The sequence below is a fragment of the Cervus elaphus genome, chromosome 4 (assembly GCF_910594005.1).
Source record: "Cervus elaphus chromosome 4, mCerEla1.1, whole genome shotgun sequence".
NCBI classification, from domain to species: Eukaryota; Metazoa; Chordata; class Mammalia; order Artiodactyla; family Cervidae; genus Cervus; species Cervus elaphus.
Genome location: NC_057818.1, coordinates 16,087,481 through 16,106,371, shown reverse-complemented (window position 1 = coordinate 16,106,371; position 18,891 = coordinate 16,087,481). Strand labels below are relative to the sequence as shown.

Below are 18,891 nucleotides of genomic sequence, written 5' to 3'. Positions count from 1 at the left end.
TTATGGACAACGTGAAGCACCACAGCACGCCCCTACGTGTGCCCCAGAAGCATATTGGTCCACCCCGCCGAAGCCCCACGTGCTCCAGCAACAATGTTCGTGCCCCTTCCGTATTCACAAACATCCATCAGGGCATTTCCTGTGTGTTACAGAAACTATGTCCGGGCACCCCGCACAGTACAAAAACTAGAAACTATGTTCCCGTACCCGCTGTGTACACCAGAAGCTACCTCTGGGCACCACCCTTTATGAACCAGAAAACACGGTCCTCAACCTCTCGGTGCTCCATAAACTGTGTCCTGGTGCCCCCTTCTGTGCACCAGAAGCCATATCTGTGCACCTTCACAGCGGGTGTGGGGACCACCTCTGTGGGCCCCTATGTGTGTACCAGAAAGCATGTTGGTGCGCCGCTCCCTACCCCGTGAACACGTGAGGCACGGCGGTATGCCCCTATGTATGTCCAAGAACCAGAATAGTGCACCCCACCCTCAGTATGCTCCAGAAACTATATCCGTCAGCTCCTCTGTACTCAGTGAAACCGCATCCGGGCCGCCACCTGTGAGCTGCAGAAACTACTTCCGGGCAGTTCCTGTGTGAACAGAAACTACATCCGGATACCCCCTTGTGTGCACCAGAAACCGCATCCTTGCGCCCCCACTGTGGGTGCAGGAACCAGGTATGTGGGCACCGGTCTGTGCAACAAAAGTATGTTGGTGCACCCTCCTGTGCACACATTAGAGACAACAGGATGCCACTGTACACACACGGATCAGATTGTTGCAACTCTCTGTATGTTTCAGAAACTACTTCCGGGCACTTCCTGTGTGCATCAGAAACGTCCGGGCACTACCTGTGTGTGTCATAAATAACGTCCCAGTATTTCCTGTGTGAATCAGAAACAACATTCGGAATCCCTTATGTGCACCTGAAACCAAATCCGTTTGCCGCCACGGTGGGCGCAGACACCAGGTCTGTGGGCACCCACATGTGCACTGAAAGCTTGTTGGTGCGGCCCCCTGTGGACAGGTTAGGCACGACAGCATGACACTATATATATGCGTAGGAATCAAATTGTTGCATACCTCTGTGTGCCAAAACCTTTGTGTGGATCACAACGAACTGTGGGAAATTCTTAAACAGATGAGCATACCAGACCACCTGACCTGCCTCCTGAGAAATCTGTATGCAGGTCAAGAAGCAACAGTTAGAACAGGACATGGAACAACAGACTGGTTCCAAATCAGGAATACTTCAAGGCTGTATATTGTCACCCTGCTTATTTAACTTATATGCAGAATACATCAAGCGAAATGCCGGGCTTGATGAAGCACAAGCTGGAATCAAGATTGCTAGGAGAAATATCAATAACCTCAGATATATAGATGACATCACCCTTATGGCAGACAGCAAAGAAGAACTAAAGAGTCTCTTGATGAAAGTGAAAGAGGAGCGTGCAAAAAGATGGCTTAAAACTCAACATTCAGAGAAGTAAGATCATGGCATCCAGTCCCATCACTTCATGACAGATAGATGGGGAAACAATGGAAACAGTGACAGACTTTATTTTGGAGGGGGGGGGGGGCTCCAAAATCACTGCAAATGGTGACTGCACCCATGAAATTAAAAGATGCTTGCTCCTTGGAAGAAAAGCTATGACCAACCAGGACAGCATATTAAAAAGCAGAGACATTACTTTACCAACAAAGGTCTATCTAGTCAAAGCTATGGTTTTTCCAGTAGTCATATATGGATGTGAGAGTTGGAGTATAAAGAAAGCTGAGCGCCGAAGAATTGATGCTTTTGAACTGTGGCGTTGGATAAGACTCTTGAGAGTCCCTTGGACTGCAAGGAGATCCAACCAGTCAATCCCAAAGGAAATCAGTCCTGAATAATCTTTGGAAGGACTGATGCTGAAGCTGAAACTCCAATACTTTGGCCACCTGATGCGAAGAACTGACTCATTTGAAAAGACCCTGATGCTGGGAAAGATTGAAGACGGGAGGAGAAGGGGACAACAGGATGAGATGGTCAGATGGCATCACTGACGCAATGGACATGAATATGAGTAGGCTCCAGGAATTGGTGATGGACAGGGAAGCCTGGCGTCTTGCAGTCCATGGGGTCACGTAGAGTTGGACACGACTGAGCGACTGAACTGAACTGTGTGCTCCAGAAACTACATTCGGGCATTTCCTATGTGACTCAGACTCTACGTCTGGGCACCCCGGTCCTTATGTGCACCAGAAACATCCGTTCGCCTCCACTGTAGGCACAGACAGCATGTCTGTGGGCACCCAGGTGCTCACCAACAGCATGTTAGCGCGCCCTCCAATGGACATGTTAGGCTCAACTGCACGCCATTATATGTATGACAGGAATGCAGGAAGTCAGGGCACTTCCTGTGTGTATCAGAAACAACTGCCCGGGCACTCCCTGTGCGAATCAAAAATAATGGTCCCGGCACCCCCTTATGTTCACCTGAAACCACATCCATTCACCCCATACTCTGGACCCAGAAACCAGATGTGGACACCCACTTGTGAACCAAGGTTATGTTGGTGCACCCTCCTGTGGACACGTTAGGCACGACAACATTCCACTGTATATATACTAGGCAATCAGATTGCTGCCTCACTTCGGGTGCATCAGAAACAACGCCCGGCACTTCCTCTGTGCATCAGCAGCAACGTGCGAACACTCCCTTATGTGGACCAGAAACCACATCCGTTCTCCCCCACTGTGGGCACAGAAACCAGGTCTACGGGGACCCATGCGTGTGCCAAAAGCGTGTTCCTTCGCCCTCCTGTGTACACGTTAGGCACAACAGAGTGCTGCTGCTAAGTCGCTTCAGTCCTGTCCGACTCTATGTGACCCCATAGACCGCAGCCCATCAGGCTCCCCTGTCCCTGGGATCAGCCAGGCAAGAACACTGGCGTGGGTTGCCATTTCCTTCTCCAACGCAGGAAAGTGAAAAGTTAAACTGAAGTCGCTCAGTCGTGTCCGACTCGTAGCGACCCGATGGACTGCAGCCTACCAGGCTCCTCCGTCCATTGGTTTTTCCAGGCAAGAGTACTGGAGTGGGGTGCCATTGCCTTCCCTGGAGAGTGCCGCTATATATGTACAAAAATACATCCAGGCACTTCCTGTGTGCTCCAAAAACAACGTCCGGTCACTTCCTGTGTCCATCGTAAATAATCTCCGGGCACTTACTGTGTGTACCATATAATCTTGGTACTTCCTGTGCGTATCATTTCCGGCACCCTTTTTTATGCCCCTGAAAGCCCATCCATTCACCCCCAGTGTTCACTCAGAAACCAGGTCTGTGGGCGCCCTCCTGTGGACATTTTAGGCACAACATGGCATTGGAATCCTACTGTTGCCTCGCTCTATGTGCATCAGAAACAACGTGCAAAAAAAAAGAAAGAAAGAAACAACGTGCGGCACTCCTTATGTACACCAGAAACCACATCAGTTCGCCCCCACTGCGGGCACAGAAACCCGGTCTTTGGGCACCCATATGTCCATCAAAAGCATGTCAGTGCGCCCTCCTGTGGACACGTTACGCACGACAGCATGCTACAAGCTATGCTGAGGTATACGTCCGATCACTTCCTGTGTATGATAAATAACCTCCGGGCACTTCCTGTGTGCATCATAAACGTCTGGGCAACCCCTTATGTGCACCAGAAACCACATCCGTTCGCCCCCACGGTGGACGCACAACCTATGTCTGTGGGCACCCGCGTGTGTACCGAAAGCATGTTGGTCCGCCCTCTTGTGGACATGTTCAACACGACAACATTCCACTATATCTGTGCGGGAATCAGATCCTTCTGTGTGCTCCAGAAACTGTGTCCGGGCACTTCCTGTGTGTATCAGAAACTACTTCCGGGCAGCTCCTGTGTACACCCGAAACCACATCTGTGGACGGCACTGTGCACGTGGGAACTACATCTGTAGGGCCCCAGGTTTGTACCAGAAAGCATGTTGGTGTGCCCTCCAGTGGACACGATGAAGCACTACAGTATGCCCCTGTGTGTGCGTCAGAACCAGATTGGTGTACAGACGCCCTCTGAGTTCCAGAAACTCTGTACCCCTGAGCCCTTCTGTACTCAGGGAAACCACATGCGGGCAGCAACCGGTGTTCCTGAAACTACGTCAGGGCAGTTCCTGTGTGCACCGGAAAGGACTTTCGGGCACCACCCCGCTCGCCTCCCCACCCCGACGCGAACTAGAAACTATGCTCCTGTACCCCGTTGTGCACCAGAAATGACCTCCAGGCATGACTCTGTACGAACCAGAAAATACCTTCCTTTAACAGCCCCTCGGTGCTCCAGAAACTGCCTCCAGGCACCCCCGTGTGAGGACCAGAAACTACTTCCATGCACAGCCTTGTGTGCCCCTGAAAACGGGAGGCACAACAGCATGTGTGCCCCAGATCCCGAATGGTGCACCCTGCCGCTGTGTGCTCCAGATATTGTCCGTGTGCCCCTCTGTACTCACTGGAACCCCATCCGGGCAGCCTCCTGTGTACCCCGAAGCTACCTCTGGGCAGCCCCTGTGTGCTCCAGAAACTAGTCTGCCCAGCTGGCTGCACCCCTGTGAGACGCTTTTGCCCACCAGTGGACAGAGTTTGTGCAGGGACTCTGTTGGGGCCCCTGGTGCATTGTCAGAAGGCCCTGCTCTCAGTCAAGCCCTCTGGGCAGTCTGTTAGATTCGATGGTTCGGATTCTGGGGCGGGGCGGGGCGGTGCTTCACAGTCTGTCTGAGCTTGATCGGTTTTGGGGGCATGTGAACCCCTAACAGGGTTCTAGAATCAGAACCGCAGTTAGGTCCCTGCGTTTTGTAACCCGCCCACCAGAGTGACCGCCTGTGGCTCTGGGCCACCCCTTGCCCCTGCTCCGAGCACATCTTCGTTTGAACCTGGCCTGAGACTCCTTGTTGACTGGTTGTGAAGCAGGAGGCAGATGGGCGCGCGCGCACGCACGCACACACACACACACACACCCCACCCCACCCCCCACCCCCAAGCAGGGTAAAACAATTGGAGATTCATTCTCTCTTGAGGGAAACTCCAAGACAAGAATAGCAGGGCAATCAAGGGAAGAGGCTGGGCCCTACTCATACCACCCAGACCACACATGTACAGAAAAACCTCCTTAGAAGCCAAAGAGGAGTCATGTCAAAGGATGGTCTACCCAGAAGCCTTTTCAGTAGGATCCATTTTGGCTATGAGAGGCACGCACTGATGGGAGGATTCTGAGATATACCAAACATGGACCATGAACTAGGAAAATCAGAATGACTGACCAAAGGAAACCGAGAAGAAATGCCCCATAAAAGTAAATCTAACTGCCAGGAGGATGTAACTCAGGGACTCCCCCTCTCCCTGAGTCCGCTTTTGTGCTTATCCACACAAACTGTACTCTTTTTCCTCTTAATAAATACTTTACTTGTTTCACTACTTTCTGTCTTTGTGGAAATTCTTCCCTGTGAAGCTGAAGGGTCAGGGCCCTTTGTCACTGACCACTGGTCTAGCAGCTAGAATCTGGTGCTCTCATCTCCACAACCCAGCCCAACCTCTGACTGGGAACCCAAGCCTCTCTTCAAGCCGTTCTGGCCACTTGAGATCAGTTGCAGAATGGCTGATATGGGCTCTGCCCAGGAAGACGGCCCTCTAGGGGCTCCAGAATGGACTCCACGCTGCCGGCTCAGTCATGGCACCTGCCTCCATGGAGCCTATTACCAGGAGCCCCAGGAAAGGCTGTGGGCCTGCAACTCCAAGGGTGAATGAGGCGCGAGCAGAGGGATTTCCAGAACCAGATTCTGGGGACAGCACTTGATCTATTGCCTCGGGGTGTGGTTCCAATGTGATGAAGGTGATTTCAGATGGATTTAAAGCATTTCTTATGGGAAAATCCCTCCCCATTAGCAAATTTAGGCCTGCCCACCTGCAGCCCACCAAGGTCCCCTCCTGCCTCCTCCAGCCAGGCTAGGTAAATCAGTGGCAGCAGCCGGGGGAGTTGGGAATAATTAGCCAACTCAGGACAAAAACCTTCGACTTGAGTTTTTCCTCCTTTAACATTAAACTGATCCCAAGTGTCAGCAAATACCCACAGTGTCCCAGCTTGTGACTTTAGACCTCCCTGAGAGGGTGCCAGCTGGCTGGCAGGCATGGGTTGGTAGCAGTGTTCTCAGGGACTCTGGCCTGGAAAAGCAGGGACATGTTGGGGGTCTTGTCTGGAGTCTGTCACCCACTAAGTTATTAATCTCAAGACACATCCACCAAATGACCGGGCTGGGGAGGTGCTGAGCCTGGGTGGGAAGCCCTGCGCTGTAGGATCTGTGCTCACCATATGTGGAGGCCCTGTGGGGCTGGGAGCCTCCCTGCTCCAGACCTTTATACCAAGAGAGACTGGCCCAAGGGGCGGGCACATAAGTGTGAGTCCATTGGGAGTATATATGTGCATGCATGAGTGAGGATGTGAGGGTATGGGGTGCAGGTGTGCACACACGAGCATGCATGTATGTTTGTGTGTGTGCCTATGTACAAGTGCGTGTGAGGAGGTGGCAACTGAAGCCTGGATTTTGTTTTTAAAGAGCCTCCGGCAATATCCACACAGGGTTTCTCAGAGCCTGACCCCGCTGGCCCTGACCTTCAGGACTCAGGCACTTGTGTGTCCAAGTGTCCAGCCAAAGGCCCCTCCGGGGCTACGGTTGCCGAAGACATGAGAGTTGAAGGCTTGGTGCCTTTATTGAGGGTCCAGCTGTGCCTGTTTATTCTACTGCCCGGGAGCCCTGCAGCCTGCCCAGGACTGGGCAGGGAATCACGGCCATTCCAGCCCCCAGAGTGTCAGAGAAGATACAGGCTGAGGAGGAGGGTCACAAGGGAGGCCAGCAGGGCCCCTGGCTGGAGGTGGAGGATGGGAGCCGCTGAGTAGCCGTACTTGGTCCTGCAGGAAGCCTCCAGCTGGCCCAGTGGGATGGGCTCCTCTCCAGGAGCCTGCTTGTGATCACTAACCTGGGGACAGACACGGGTCAGCTGCCTGTCTGAGGGCAGGAGAAGGTCGGGGTTGGGGGGCTGGAGCATGGCAGTCCCTCCTCACCTGCTCCACAGCCTCGAAGACCCTCAGCAGGTTTTCAGCCAGGGCACCCCTGACCTCTGCCTCCGTCCACTGTCTCCTGAGCAGCTCAGCGACCAGGTCTGGATACTTGGACACATCCTCCAGCCCGGAGGGGAGCCTGAGATGTGGGCAGAGAGCCAGAGTCTGCACCCTGGGGGCCCCATCCCAAGCCCTGGTGCCCTCAGGGCTCCCTTCCTCTGCTCCCCACAACATATGGGCAGTGTCTTGCCTTACCTGGACACGCCATCGTAGTCCCCACCAAAGCCCACGGCTCCAGCTCCTGCAACCTTCTTGATGTAGTCCAGGTGGTCTGCATGGAGGCAGCACGTGAGGCCTCACAAGAGGGACATCCCCCCCACTCCCGCACTGCAGCCATACAAGCCCACCTACCTGCCACTTGGGACAAGTTGGCCTCCGCTTTGCAGGAAACGTAGTCATTGTAGAAGTTCACCATCACCAGGCTGCCCGTCTGCTTCTGCAAGGGAGAGAGGGTGGAGCTGGGGGCAGGGCAGCCAGGCTGCAAGGGCCAGCCCAGGGCAGAGGCAGCAGCCCCACCCTTACCACCAGCTGCAGCACGTGGTCCGGCACGTTGCGATGGTGGTGGCACACGCTGTAGGCCGAGGAGTGGCTGAAGACGACCGGGGCCTTGGACAGCTGCAGAGCGGCCTCCATCGTGGCCACGGATACGTGGGCCAAGTCGATGATGACGCCCAACCGGTTCATCTCCTTCACGACGCTCTGAGGGGGGACGGGATCAGGGGACCTGTCCAGTCCAGAGGGTCATGGATGACACCCTGGGACCAAGCAGGCTGCACTGCACCCACTTGTGTTCACATGACCTTCTGGGGCTTATCATCGCCCCGTCCTCCACTCACCTGCCCAAAGGATGAGAGGCCTTGACTCTGGGCTTCGTCCTCTCCTGTGTCCACCAGCCAGTTGTCGGCCCTGGGAGAGCAGAGAGAGGGAGCCGGAGGGGAAGCGTGGTCGTCCAGACCCACCCACCTGGGGCCTCTTCGGAGAACAGCAGGTACCCCAGGGTCCCTGCCCCGAGACCCGACCCGGGGCTGCTCACCAGGGCGTGTTGCAGCTGTGGGTGAGAGTCAGGTAGCGCATGCCCAGGTGGTAGAGCGCCCGCAGGACACCCAGGCTGCTGTCGATGGAGTGGCCGCCCTCCACGCCAACCAGACTGGCCACCTTCCCCTCCTGAAAGGCCTGCCGGATGCCTGGGGAGGGGGGCTGCACCGTGAACGGACAGCCCAGCGGCTCTGCTCAGGACGGCCCCCCACCCGCCCCCCGGGGGCGCTGGCACCCACCTGCGCTGTCCGTGACACACAGGAAGGTCTCGGGGTAGAGCTGGCACATGCGCTGGATGACGTCAATCTGCTCCAGCGTCCGCTTCACCGAATCCTTGTTCTGGGTGTCGCAGGGCGTGTACGCAGACCAGAACTGGGGGCCACGGTGGGGAGGGGCTGGGAGCCGAGTGGTCGGAACCCAGGCCCTGCCCCTGCTCAGGCATACAGGCCTGGGGCTCCCCTTGCGCCCCAGTAGCCCTCCCCTCAGCCTGGGTGGCTATCGGAGCCCCCGCGAAGGGCCCAGGGAGGTACGCGGCCACGAGTGACAGGCGCCAAGGGAGGAGCGGGTGGGTTCCGCGTGTGGGCGGGCTCAGAGCCAGACCCTACCTGGGCCCCCACAAAGCCAGCCTTCAGCTTGGGGATGTTGGTGTGCGTGCCGTTCAGGCTGGTCAGGTTGGCCCTCGGGTCCTGAAGCTGATTGTTGAACTTGTTCAGCAGCTGCCAGGGCAGGTCATTGTGCCTGGAGGGGCCAAGAGGGGTCAGGATGGGGTTTCAGGACAGCTTCCTCCCAGGCAGGCTGACCCTTCTCTGGCTCCTCTTTTAGTGGCTGAGGACTAGGAGGGTCCCAGGGTGATTGCTGTTACCTGAACACACCTGAGCACAGGTGAGCTTCTCAGCCGGCCCCACCCCCAGGCCAGGTCAGCGAACTGAGCCCTAAGCCGTCAGGTCTTCTCTCCCCGAGCCTTGCACTGGGGAAGAAGGAGGGCGCACACTGGCTTGGCTTCAAAATAGTGGCGGTTAAAACAATCTCCATGGATAAGACTGGTTGCCATGGGCTTACTGGGTGTAGGGCCTCGGCGAGATTTCACAGATTAAAAACGAAATTCTAGGACTCCCTTGCGGTCCAGTGGTTACGACTCCGCGCTACCAATGCAGGGGCGCGGGTTCCATCCCTCAGTGGGGAACTAAGACCCCGCCTTGGGGCGTGGCCAGAAAAAGAAGCTGTAATCTCCCCTTGCAGGGACCGGGGAAAGTGAGGGGCGTGGCCTTCCCTGGGGGAGGGTGGCCAACGAAGCAGCGCGCCAGTGCAGAATTTGGGGCCCCCTCCGCACCTCCGCTCGCCCCGCAGACCTTCTATGCCTGGGCACAGTCTTGCACCATTTCCAGGAGGATCCTCTATGCTTCCAAAAGACAGGCCCTCTGAAGTCTTCCCGGGAGCCAGGAGGCGAAGAGTGCATTGGAGGTGGGGTTGGGGCAGAGGGGGAGGTGGGAAGGGCGAACAGGGCCCAACCGGACCCGGAGGAGGAGGCGCAGGGGGCGCGGAGGGCTATCAGCCGCTGGGGAGTGGGCACCGGTGGGGCTGGGGCACCTTCTCCCTGGACCCAGCAACTGACAGAGGGGGAGCAGGAGCAGCCCCCAGGGGAGAGGCCGCTGGGAGCCACAAGCTCCAGATGCTGGAAGTAGCCTCGGCCCTTGGGACCTGATGAGAGAAGCAGAGTCTCAGGCCCATCCTGGACCCTCCCTCTAGCTTTTATCAGCCTGTGTATACACACGCATGGGACGTTCAGGGAGCCGTGCAGGGAGCCTCCCGTCTGCATCCCTGGTCTGGTGACAACGGGGACACCTGGAGAGGGCCTTACTCCCACTGGGAGCCCTCCCATCCAGGCCTCCTCTGCAGCCCCGCAGCCAGGCCCGCTGTCCCCAGGACCCTCCCCCATCCCCAGCTCCGGCTCCCTCCTCATGTCTGTTTCTTCATCTCTTGGGTATGCCTAGTTCAGATCAATCACTGTCTGGTAACACGGTGGTGGCCCAGGTTGTCCAGCCCCCTAGGGTGGGCTCTTCCTGCTGGTGGGAAGTGAGGGCTCCCTGGGCCCCACCCTGGGGCTCTAGATTGTGGAAGCTGCCCCAGGTGCCCTAGGCAGGGCTCCCACCCCAGCTGTGTTTTCTGCAAATTCTGAGATTTGACCACTGGGCATGGCCTTTGCTGACTGAGAGGTGAATGAACTCCAGTGAGGCGAGGTCCTCACCTCATTGCAGGACTGGGGGGTGCTGTCCCTGGGGCAGCGCCACCGGGCAGGACTTTACTCCTTTGCTGGTCTAGGAAGTCCAGCCCCACCCTCCAGCTGCCTCCACTTTGTCCCTCCTTCCTCCCCTCAGCCTCTCCTCCCTTCACAGGCCTCCGTTCTGTGGGCAGTACCACCTTTTGGAGCCTAGTGGAGCATCTCTCATTATCTTTGTGGCCTGGGTAGCATCCTCAGACATAGTAGGGGACCCTTCCATTCTACTCAAAGAAGTGAGGAGAGGGTTCCTAGTGCTGGAGAGTGCTAGAAAGGACAACCAAATGCACACTTAGACCAGCTCTGGCATACGGATGTGATGTCTGGAGCTGGTGCAGCTATGTTAAATCATGAGGTAACTGTGGGAATGCTGGCTGCACTATTGTGGAATGCTGTGCCAGGGCCTCCTCTGCACTTCTCTGTGGTTAAAGCTACTTCTTTGTGTCTCTTACCTACACTGCTTTTGCTTTTGTCAACCTAGTTTTAGTTTTCTAAGACTTTGGATAATCCCAGATCCCAGCGTCCTGAGTACTCCTGGCTGTCTGGGCTCTGTGAGCCATCTTACCTCTCGCATGGACCTCTAGACAGCTCCATTACCTAGACAAAGCCCCCCTCTCCCTGTGTCCGGCTGCCCTGAGTCCTCCAGAATGAAGGAACAGCTTCCCTGGTTCATTCTGTGGCATCATCTTCCTATGCTTGCTGGCCTGGGATGCCCAGTCCCTGAACCGGGACCTGTGAGACAGCAGGGCCTCCAGGGTGCGAGCCAAGGGCAGCGGCCTCTGCAGAAAGCTCTCTATACCTGTGGGACAGGCGAGTGGCGAGCAGGGGGACAGGAGGTCCAGGAAGCACGGGAAGGAGTGGTCAGGGGAGGGCTGTGGGAGGGAGGGAAGGTAGGGTGCACACTGACCCTTGATGGCTACTTCCTTCTCTAGGGCTACCCTGCAGCTCCCGGCAGGTCTTATGTGACAAGACACTCACTTTCGCTGCTTTTCCCGTAGAGCTTTTGTCCAACAAAACCCAGCAGCATGTAGTGTTCTCCTAACCTTCCCGGTACCCAAGAGCCAGCGCACACCAGATACTGTTCCTCTGGGCTGCATGCAGCCAGTGTTCTGGGCACCATGGCAGGCGGAGGGCAGGAGAGCAGGCGGGGCGGGAGTGTGTGTGCAGGTGGTGTCCTTCCCAGGGCTCTGGAAGTACTCGGGGAACTGTGGCCAGGATCAGGGGAGGGGGCCCGGCCAGGCCTGCCTGTAGCATCGAGGGGCCCCAGGGGCCGCTGTGAGGACTTCTGTCTGTTTGTTTTTATTGTTCCAAGCTCAGTGGGAGTCACGGCAGGGGGTGAGCATGAAGGACAGGGGTGGGACTTGGGTCTCCAAGTCTCCCCCGGGCTGCAGTGTGAGACCTGACCTCGAGCCTGTGGGAGGAGGGGACGGTCAGAGGTGCAGGCCTGACCCCAAGCAGGGGGTGGTGTGGTGGGGGAGGGTAACTGAAGGGGACAGGCGGGCCCAGGTTAGCTGTAACATCAGGGAGTGACAGGGTGTCTCTAGGGTCTTGGCTGGAATGGTACCCGTGGGAGTGGGTGCCCAGGAGCTTGTCTGGGGCAATGAAGGCTGACATGCCTCCATGAGGTCAAGCTGGGACTTGATGGGGTCACGCCAGGTGGACGGGGCGGGTGGGTTTGACAAGAGGGTCTCAAGAAGAAGGGTCAAGAGGGCTGGCAGGGTCTCCCCAATGCTACCCTCCCTGCCCTTCCTGTGAGGCAGGGCCCCCAGCACCCCCTTCCCAAGCTGGGATCCAGCCCCCAGGAGGTTCAGGTTGGGCTCAGGTGCCCTGGGAGCTGCTGAGGTGCGGTGGCCTAGCCACTCACCCCCTTCCTGCTTTGTTCCCACAGACCCTCCTCTCTGAAGTCTTTGTGGCCCTGAGATCCCACAAAGAGTCCAGCAAAGAGCAAAGGCCATGTTTCAGTTGGAGAGACCGAGTCTCAGGGAGACAGGACAGTGCCTATCTCAGGTCACAAGAGCCTTGATCGCAGCTCCCCCAGCCCAGACCCCAGACCCGTCCCGAGTGGCTGCTTACCCGTCGATGACAGGCGTGCTCTGCATGAGTCTCACTGCATTGTCCCGGAACTGGTCTGCAGTGCAGACGGCCACCAGGGGCCAGAGCCACCAGCCGGTCCACATGACGCCGTCCCTGGGCACCTGCTGCCTGCCGCGACTGTGCGTCTATCCTGACCGGCTGTCCTGCCAGAAAACGGAGGCCTTTGGTCCAGGTGATCGCTGCCCAACCTCCCGTTTATCAGTAATCAGCGCATTCCCTGTGAGGGTGGGAAGATGGGAGTTCCTGGACCCCGTGGCTGGGCGTCGCTGTCTGAGGCTGGGCGTCATTGTGCGAGCCAGGCCCAGGTGCAGTAAAAGCCGAAAGGCGGAGCTGCTGCCCAGAGGACAGGAGAAGAGGCGGGGAGGCCCGGTCACCTCCACGCCCCACCCAGGCCCCAGTGCCTGAGGTCTGCAAACAAGATTCGATTTTGCGTCCTTGAATGCACCCCTCAGTTTGCCTGTCAAGTAGTTTTATGTTACTTTCCACAGACAGTGGAGCACAGTCCCACAGGGGTGCTCCCTCCACACCCCACCCTGGCCCTGGGGACAGCACTGTGACCCACGCTCAACTGCAGGTTGAACACTGGGGCTTGGGGAGTGTTTGTACTTCCTTAGAACTGGGGGCTCACACAGGTCTCTCAGATGGATTTGTTTGAGGATCATCTCAGGTCTCTCAGATGGATTTGTTTGAGGACAAACAGGTCTCTCGGGTGGGGCGGTTTGAGGATGCTCCCAGGAGCCGCTGGGATGGGTGAATCAGTGATCCTTGTCCCACGGCTGGGCCAGCATCCTGGTTCTGGTGGGCAACTCTGGCTCCTCGGGGTTTCTGGGTTCTGCAGGGCTGGTCTTACCAGGTCATTCATGTTCAGTTCCAGGACTTCAGCTGCAGATGACTCTTGCAAGTTGGTGACAGAGGACATATTTCCAGGAGTTAAGCTGTGGGCGTGACCATACGTCCTTGGGTGACCCAAGAAACAGAAGACTCAAGGACACTCAACTACACCCATGGGAGGGCCAGGTACACCCTTGTTCAAACTCGAGAGGATTTCCAGGATGATAGCCCCGGAAGACGACAGCCAAGGGGCCCAAGTCTACACCCAGGAGGGCTCGTGCTGTGCGGGGTCTATTCCGCCTCCTCCCTCCAGTAACTCACAGCCTGTGTCCCTTGGTGGGGCTCGGGGTCAGGCTGCTTGTGCACATGGTCAGACTTCTCAGCCATGGCATCTGTCTGCAAACAGAAGTCATCATGGGCCCTCCTGCTGGGAGCGCCGACTGTGGACCCGCGGGTCAGGCCCCCCACTCACACCTGAACCTGTCTGCTCAAGTCGATTCTTCATCATGGGGTCTCTGATTGCCTGACAGTCTTCCACGCTCTGGGCCTCCTACTCACAGTGCCTGGATTTGGGTCTATGTTTCCCACTGAATTCCTGCGTCGGGCCCTCCGCCTCTAGGTTTATATCCTGTTTTGCTAGAGTTGGTCCCCAAACCACCCCTGGCAGTGGTGTTGGGAAATGAATTTCCAAGCCCTGGAATGATTGCACTTGACATTATTATGCCCTCATAACTGGGTAACAGGTTTTTGCTGGCCTGGCACTTCTGGATCATAACCTGTTTTCTCTTGAAAGTGAAGGGCTATCCACAATGCACTATTGCTGAGAATTCAGTTCTTTGTAGGCAGCTTGTTGCCTTCTTGCACAATCTCCTTGAGCTACCTCTTCCTCCTTGGCTCTGCACTTTCTCAGTGACATGCCTCACGGGAGACTGTTTTCATCTGACCAGCTCCTCATGCGGGGTCGCCGGCTCTGCTGCTGATCCCAGAACATGCCCTGGAATCCTCCTCTGTCTGTTTCTGGGCACCGTGCTCAGTCGGATGCTGGACCTCTGGCACTGTTCCTATTTGACTCTTGTGTTTTTCTCTCCTGTTTTAGGTTTTCTCGTGCTTTTGTTCTGTGCATTTCTATTCTGTGAATTTATGAATGGAATATTCTATTCTTTGAATTTATTCTATAAGTTTCCTTGTTTCTGAATTTAAGCACTTTCACCCAGTTTTCTTTCAGAAACTATATGCTTAACCTCCCAAAATGCTGTCTTGTGTTTCGTTGGTGGTGGGTTTCTTTTTTCTTTGTTCCTTGTTCTTATATGGAAGCAATATTATCTGGTATCAGTTGATAGTTCTGTTTTCTTTTCTCCTGTTTACTGGATGATAATGTTTCCTCTGGACCCCTTTCCCCCACTGTGTATTTCGACCTTTTGTCTCATGTACAGACTGTCCTCAACCAGCTGGAGGTCTTTGTCACTTCATGCAGTGGCCAGAGTGCTGGATACAAGAGCCTCCCAATGCAAGAGGGGGCCCTTAATGTCAGAATGTAACATGAGCATATCACAGCAACCCTGATTCTCAAAACAAATATATTTTTAGGGACACTCCCTGGGGTCTTTTCCCCCAGGGTTAGCCTGGCCATAGACCAACCAGGACTGTCCATCTGTGTCCGTGGGCACCGGGGGTCAGCCTTTCCACCATCCAGCCATCCATAAGTCTGATTTTAGCCATGTCTTTCACTCCCACCGCTCCTGTGACATCTAAGTTGAGCTCCCCTCTGGTTTCTGATGGGCCCCTGCCCTCTGCACCCCTGCCGCCCCCTTCTGTAAGTGCTTCTGAAGAGGCCATCTCCATCTAAGTTATTTCCCAAAACGGGCTGAATCTGCCAGTCAAGGACCCTTCCTCTCTGGGACGCTGCAGCTTCTGCCTGAGTCATTTTCTGCCACCTGGAGGGACATGGCAAGGAAATGCCCGTCTCGGGCCCACCTCTGACCTAAGGGCTGTGGTGGGTGTAGCTGTGGAGGATTCTCACGGCATCTCTGCTTCCTCCTGTGCTGGCACCCCGTGACATGAGCCTTAGGGACAGGGCGGGCTCGACGGCCTGGCCCAGGTCCTTTGATTGGAGGTGGGACCAGCCTTTGTTGGGAGCACGAGCTTGGAAACAGGCCGCCCTGGGTTCACGCTCCTGTGTGGCTGACTGCGTGTCCCAGAACTGGCAGCACTCGCCTGTCCATCCTCCTTACTCTCTGCCAAGAGGAGAGGCAGCCGGCTCAATCCTCAGAGAAAGCGGCCGGCGTGACTTCCGTGCTGCCATCTGGCTCCTGTCCTGGACACACCGTGGGGAACGCAGCCACCAGCCCAGCTCCCCCCGACTGACGGCCAGCTGAGGCCCCCTGCCAGCTCCTGGCTGAGGCCAGACTCTGGGCCAGAGACCAGTTGGCCCTGCTGGGTCTGGAAAAGTGAGTGATGCCGGAGACCCCTGAGTGCCGGCTGGAGCTCTGGAGGATTGCTTGTTCAACAGCAGGAAGCTGACTGCGGCTCTTCTCCCACAGCTGGTGACAGTGTTGGTGAGAGTGCCCTGGCCTGTAAAATGGGTGAGGAACCAGAACCACCTTGGGCTGCTGGGGGCGGCAGCGCCCCACCGTCTCCTTGGCAACAAGAAGCCCCAGGTCCGTGGCGGCTGAGGATATGCACTCTCCCCCAGGATCCCTGGGAGAATGGCCAAGCCTTGCTGTCTGCTCAGCTCTCAGGGGAGCTGCCTAATTGTCTGCCTTAAAATGTTTTCACTTTTTATTTAAATAAAGAGAATAAAGTTATTAATTGGAAACATTAGCATCACTTGCCATAATCAGAAGGAACACAGTGGCAATAAACACACAAAAACTAAGCAATGCTGTTGCATTTTGGCTGGAGCTCCAGAGAGGCATCCAGGGAGTGGTCAGAGCCTGCGTGGCTCTTCATAAACCCGCCCAGAGCAGCCCAATTGCTCACCGGAGCTCCCGGGTGGGTCCCCCAAGACTGCCCCCATCTGCCCCTGTGCCCACAGGGGCGCAGCCCCAACACAGCCCAGAGCAGCCGGAGGGCCTGAGTCCACAGCCCGTGCCCCTCAGGAGCACACACACAGACCTGCGTGTGCAGACGCGGCACAGGCTTATAAGCACACCCATGTGGACTTGCTCATGTGATCAGACACACACAGACGCCAAGATGCAGACGTGCACACAGACACATATTTAGCATACCAATATGAACTCCCAGTAATACATAGGTACGTGGATGTGACCACACGCTCACACACGCTCTTTCCCCAGGCCTGGCCTCTCACGGACACAGCACACAGGCTGAGCCCGGCAGGTGCCCTCATCTCTGTGTCACTGTGCCCACCCAGCCCCCACGTCCACCTCGGGGCCTGCAGCCGGACCTCAGCCCCGTGACCACCCACAGAGCCTGGTACACGGCAACCCCCAGTGGGCCTGGAGGCAGTGGGATGTGCTGGCGTGTCCTGGGGAGCCCTGGGTGCAGGCCCTTCAGACCATGTGACCTCTGCGACGGGGCATCCTGAGGCCTCTCAGCTGTCCAGGCCGTCGTGACGCCACCACTCAGATCTCTGCCCCCAACCTTCATGGATGGCCTCTGTCCACCCAGCCCCCAGGGGTGCCTCCAGGCTGCTGGCTTCTCCACAGTCCTCCTGGTCCCCCACTGTCCCCCTCTGCCCCCACTGTCCCCCTCTGTCCTCCACTGTCCCCCTCTGCCCCAACTGTCCCACACTGTCTCCCTCTGTTTCCACTGTCCACATCTGCCCCCCACTGTCCACATCTGTCCCCCTCTGTCCCCCACTGTCCCCCTCTGTCCCCCACTGTCTCCCTCTGCTCCCACTGTTCACATCTGTCCCCCTTTGTCCCCCTCTGCCCCCACTGTCCCCCTCTGTCCCCCTCTGTCCCCAACTGTCCCCTTCTGTCCCCCACTGTCCCCCTCTGCCCCCACTGTCCCCCTCTGTCCCCAACTGTCCCCCTCTGTCCCCCTCTGTCCACCACTGTCTCCCTCTGCTCCCACTGTCCCCCTCTGTCCCCCTCTACCCCCCACTGTCTACATCTGTCCCCCTCTGTCCCTTTCTGCTCCCACTGTCCCCCTCTGTCCCCCACTGTCCCCCTCTGCTCCCACTGTCCCCCTCTGCTCCCACTGTCCCCCTCTGTCCCCACTGTCCCCCTCCATCCCCCTCTGTCCCCCACTGTCATGGGTCAACTGCACAGCCCCACTGGCTGCCCCCACTGCTCTGAGCTCCGTGGTCCACTGGCCACAGCAGCGGGTCCCTCCCTCAGGGGCTCCAGAGACACTCCCAAGGGGCCCTGGCCCTCCACTCACCCCTAGAACCCCAGCCCAGCAGGCCCTTTCCTCACCCGCCCTCGATGCACTCACCCGTCGGGCACCCGCACCGGTCCCCCTCAGTTCAGACGCAGAGGCTTCACCCGGCATACAGTAGGTATCCACTAATGGCTGCCCTGCCGCGTGCTGCCTAAACCAGACAGCCCTCCCGCGATGGGAGGAGACAGGCTTCCTGCAGCTCTGCGAGTGCTGGTGCCCAGGCTCCCCAGGAATGGGAGGGCGGGCTCCCCTCAGGTCACGAGACCTGGGGGGTTGTTTCTGTTTTTCTCAAGTTGCACCCGCCCCTGAGTTTCACAGGCGGCCTCAGAGGGGTGAACGCAGCACACGTGTCAGCTGGTCTGAGTTTCTGCAGACACGAGAGGCAGGCATGCCCGGCACACACGGCCCACCCAGACTCAGCGCCCTCTGACCCTCAGGCTGGGCCTCTGGCCCAGGGCAGGCCAGACAGGGCCGGGCTGGGTGACAGGGAGTCGGGGTCCCCAGACAGGCAGGGGGGATTCCCTCAGACAGGCTGGTGGCATCCAGTGGGGGGCTGAGTTAGGAAGTGTGGGGTGTCACAAGGATAGCTGGGCTGGGCCACGCTCCCCCTCCCCCCTGCCAGGCCCACAGCATCATCTGGTAGCAGGCAACCTGGCACCTGAGGGGATGCCACCCCGCCCTCACTGCTGGGGTCAAGGGTGACGGCTGTGTCCAGGGCTGGAAGGCATCTTCGCTGCAGCCTGGCCCAGAGGCTGGGGCCCACATTCTATATGTGTAGTACTCTCGACTCCAGGAGGATCTGAAGCAGGCAGGGATCGGAATGTCCTCTGGCAGAGACTCAGACCAGGAGAAGGTCTGTGTGGAGCCCCGGCCCAGCTGGGGGCTGGCTGCGCTAATTGGTTTCAGGATTCTGAGGTTAGGATGGGGGGACACACCCTGGCAGGCACTGGCAAACAGCTGGCAGACAGCTGGCAGTCCCATCCCCACCCAGGGAGGGTCCCAGCAGGCTGGGTGGGGGCACAGTGCCCCACTCTCAACCCCCTCTGCCCTGGCCCCCTCCTGGTTCACAGACACTGACTCTGAGTGGGGACAGCCCCTGCCCCAACTGTGAGGCACTCAGTTACTAGAACTGGGAGAATGGGA

At 57.4% G+C, this 18,891-nt stretch overlaps 1 protein-coding gene across 4 annotated transcripts; it reads right to left on the bottom strand.

Moving 5' to 3' along the window:
* Window positions 1–6,735: 6,735 nt before the first annotated feature.
* DPEP1 (dipeptidase 1) lies at window positions 6,736–17,980 on the bottom strand. Of its 4 annotated transcripts, none has more exons than XM_043898313.1 (12): window positions 17,803–17,980; window positions 13,418–13,502; window positions 12,547–12,705; window positions 8,804–8,936; window positions 8,438–8,570; window positions 8,197–8,347; window positions 8,000–8,069; window positions 7,686–7,862; window positions 7,515–7,599; window positions 7,359–7,434; window positions 7,107–7,242; window positions 6,736–7,021 (listed from the first exon to the last, which is right to left on the bottom strand). In XM_043898313.1, exons 3-12 carry the CDS (start codon window positions 12,648–12,650, stop codon window positions 6,854–6,856), a joined length of 1,233 nt encoding a protein of 410 aa, XP_043754248.1. In that variant the 5' UTR covers window positions 12,651–12,705; window positions 13,418–13,502; window positions 17,803–17,980; the 3' UTR covers window positions 6,736–6,853. The 4 variants fall into 4 exon arrangements, with proteins under 4 accessions (XP_043754248.1, XP_043754247.1, XP_043754245.1 ...); XM_043898312.1 differs by having other exon boundaries at window positions 12,547–12,710; window positions 17,803–17,979; XM_043898310.1 differs by lacking the exon at window positions 13,418–13,502 and having other exon boundaries at window positions 12,547–12,710; window positions 17,803–17,979.
* Between the last annotated feature and the right edge of the window lie 911 nt (window positions 17,981–18,891).

Coding starts and splice junctions, on each gene's coding strand:
- DPEP1 (XM_043898313.1), bottom strand. CDS start 12,650: ATGTGGACCGGCTGGTGGCTCTGGCCCCTGGTGGCCGTCTGCACTGCA. Junction 8,571..8,803: donor CTGGCTTTGTGGGGGCCCAG/GTAGGGTCTGGC, acceptor CGTGGCCCCCAG/TTCTGGTCTGCGTACACGCC. Junction 7,243..7,358: donor GACTACGATGGCGTGTCCAG/GTAAGGCAAGAC, acceptor CCCACATCTCAG/GCTCCCCTCCGGGCTGGAGG.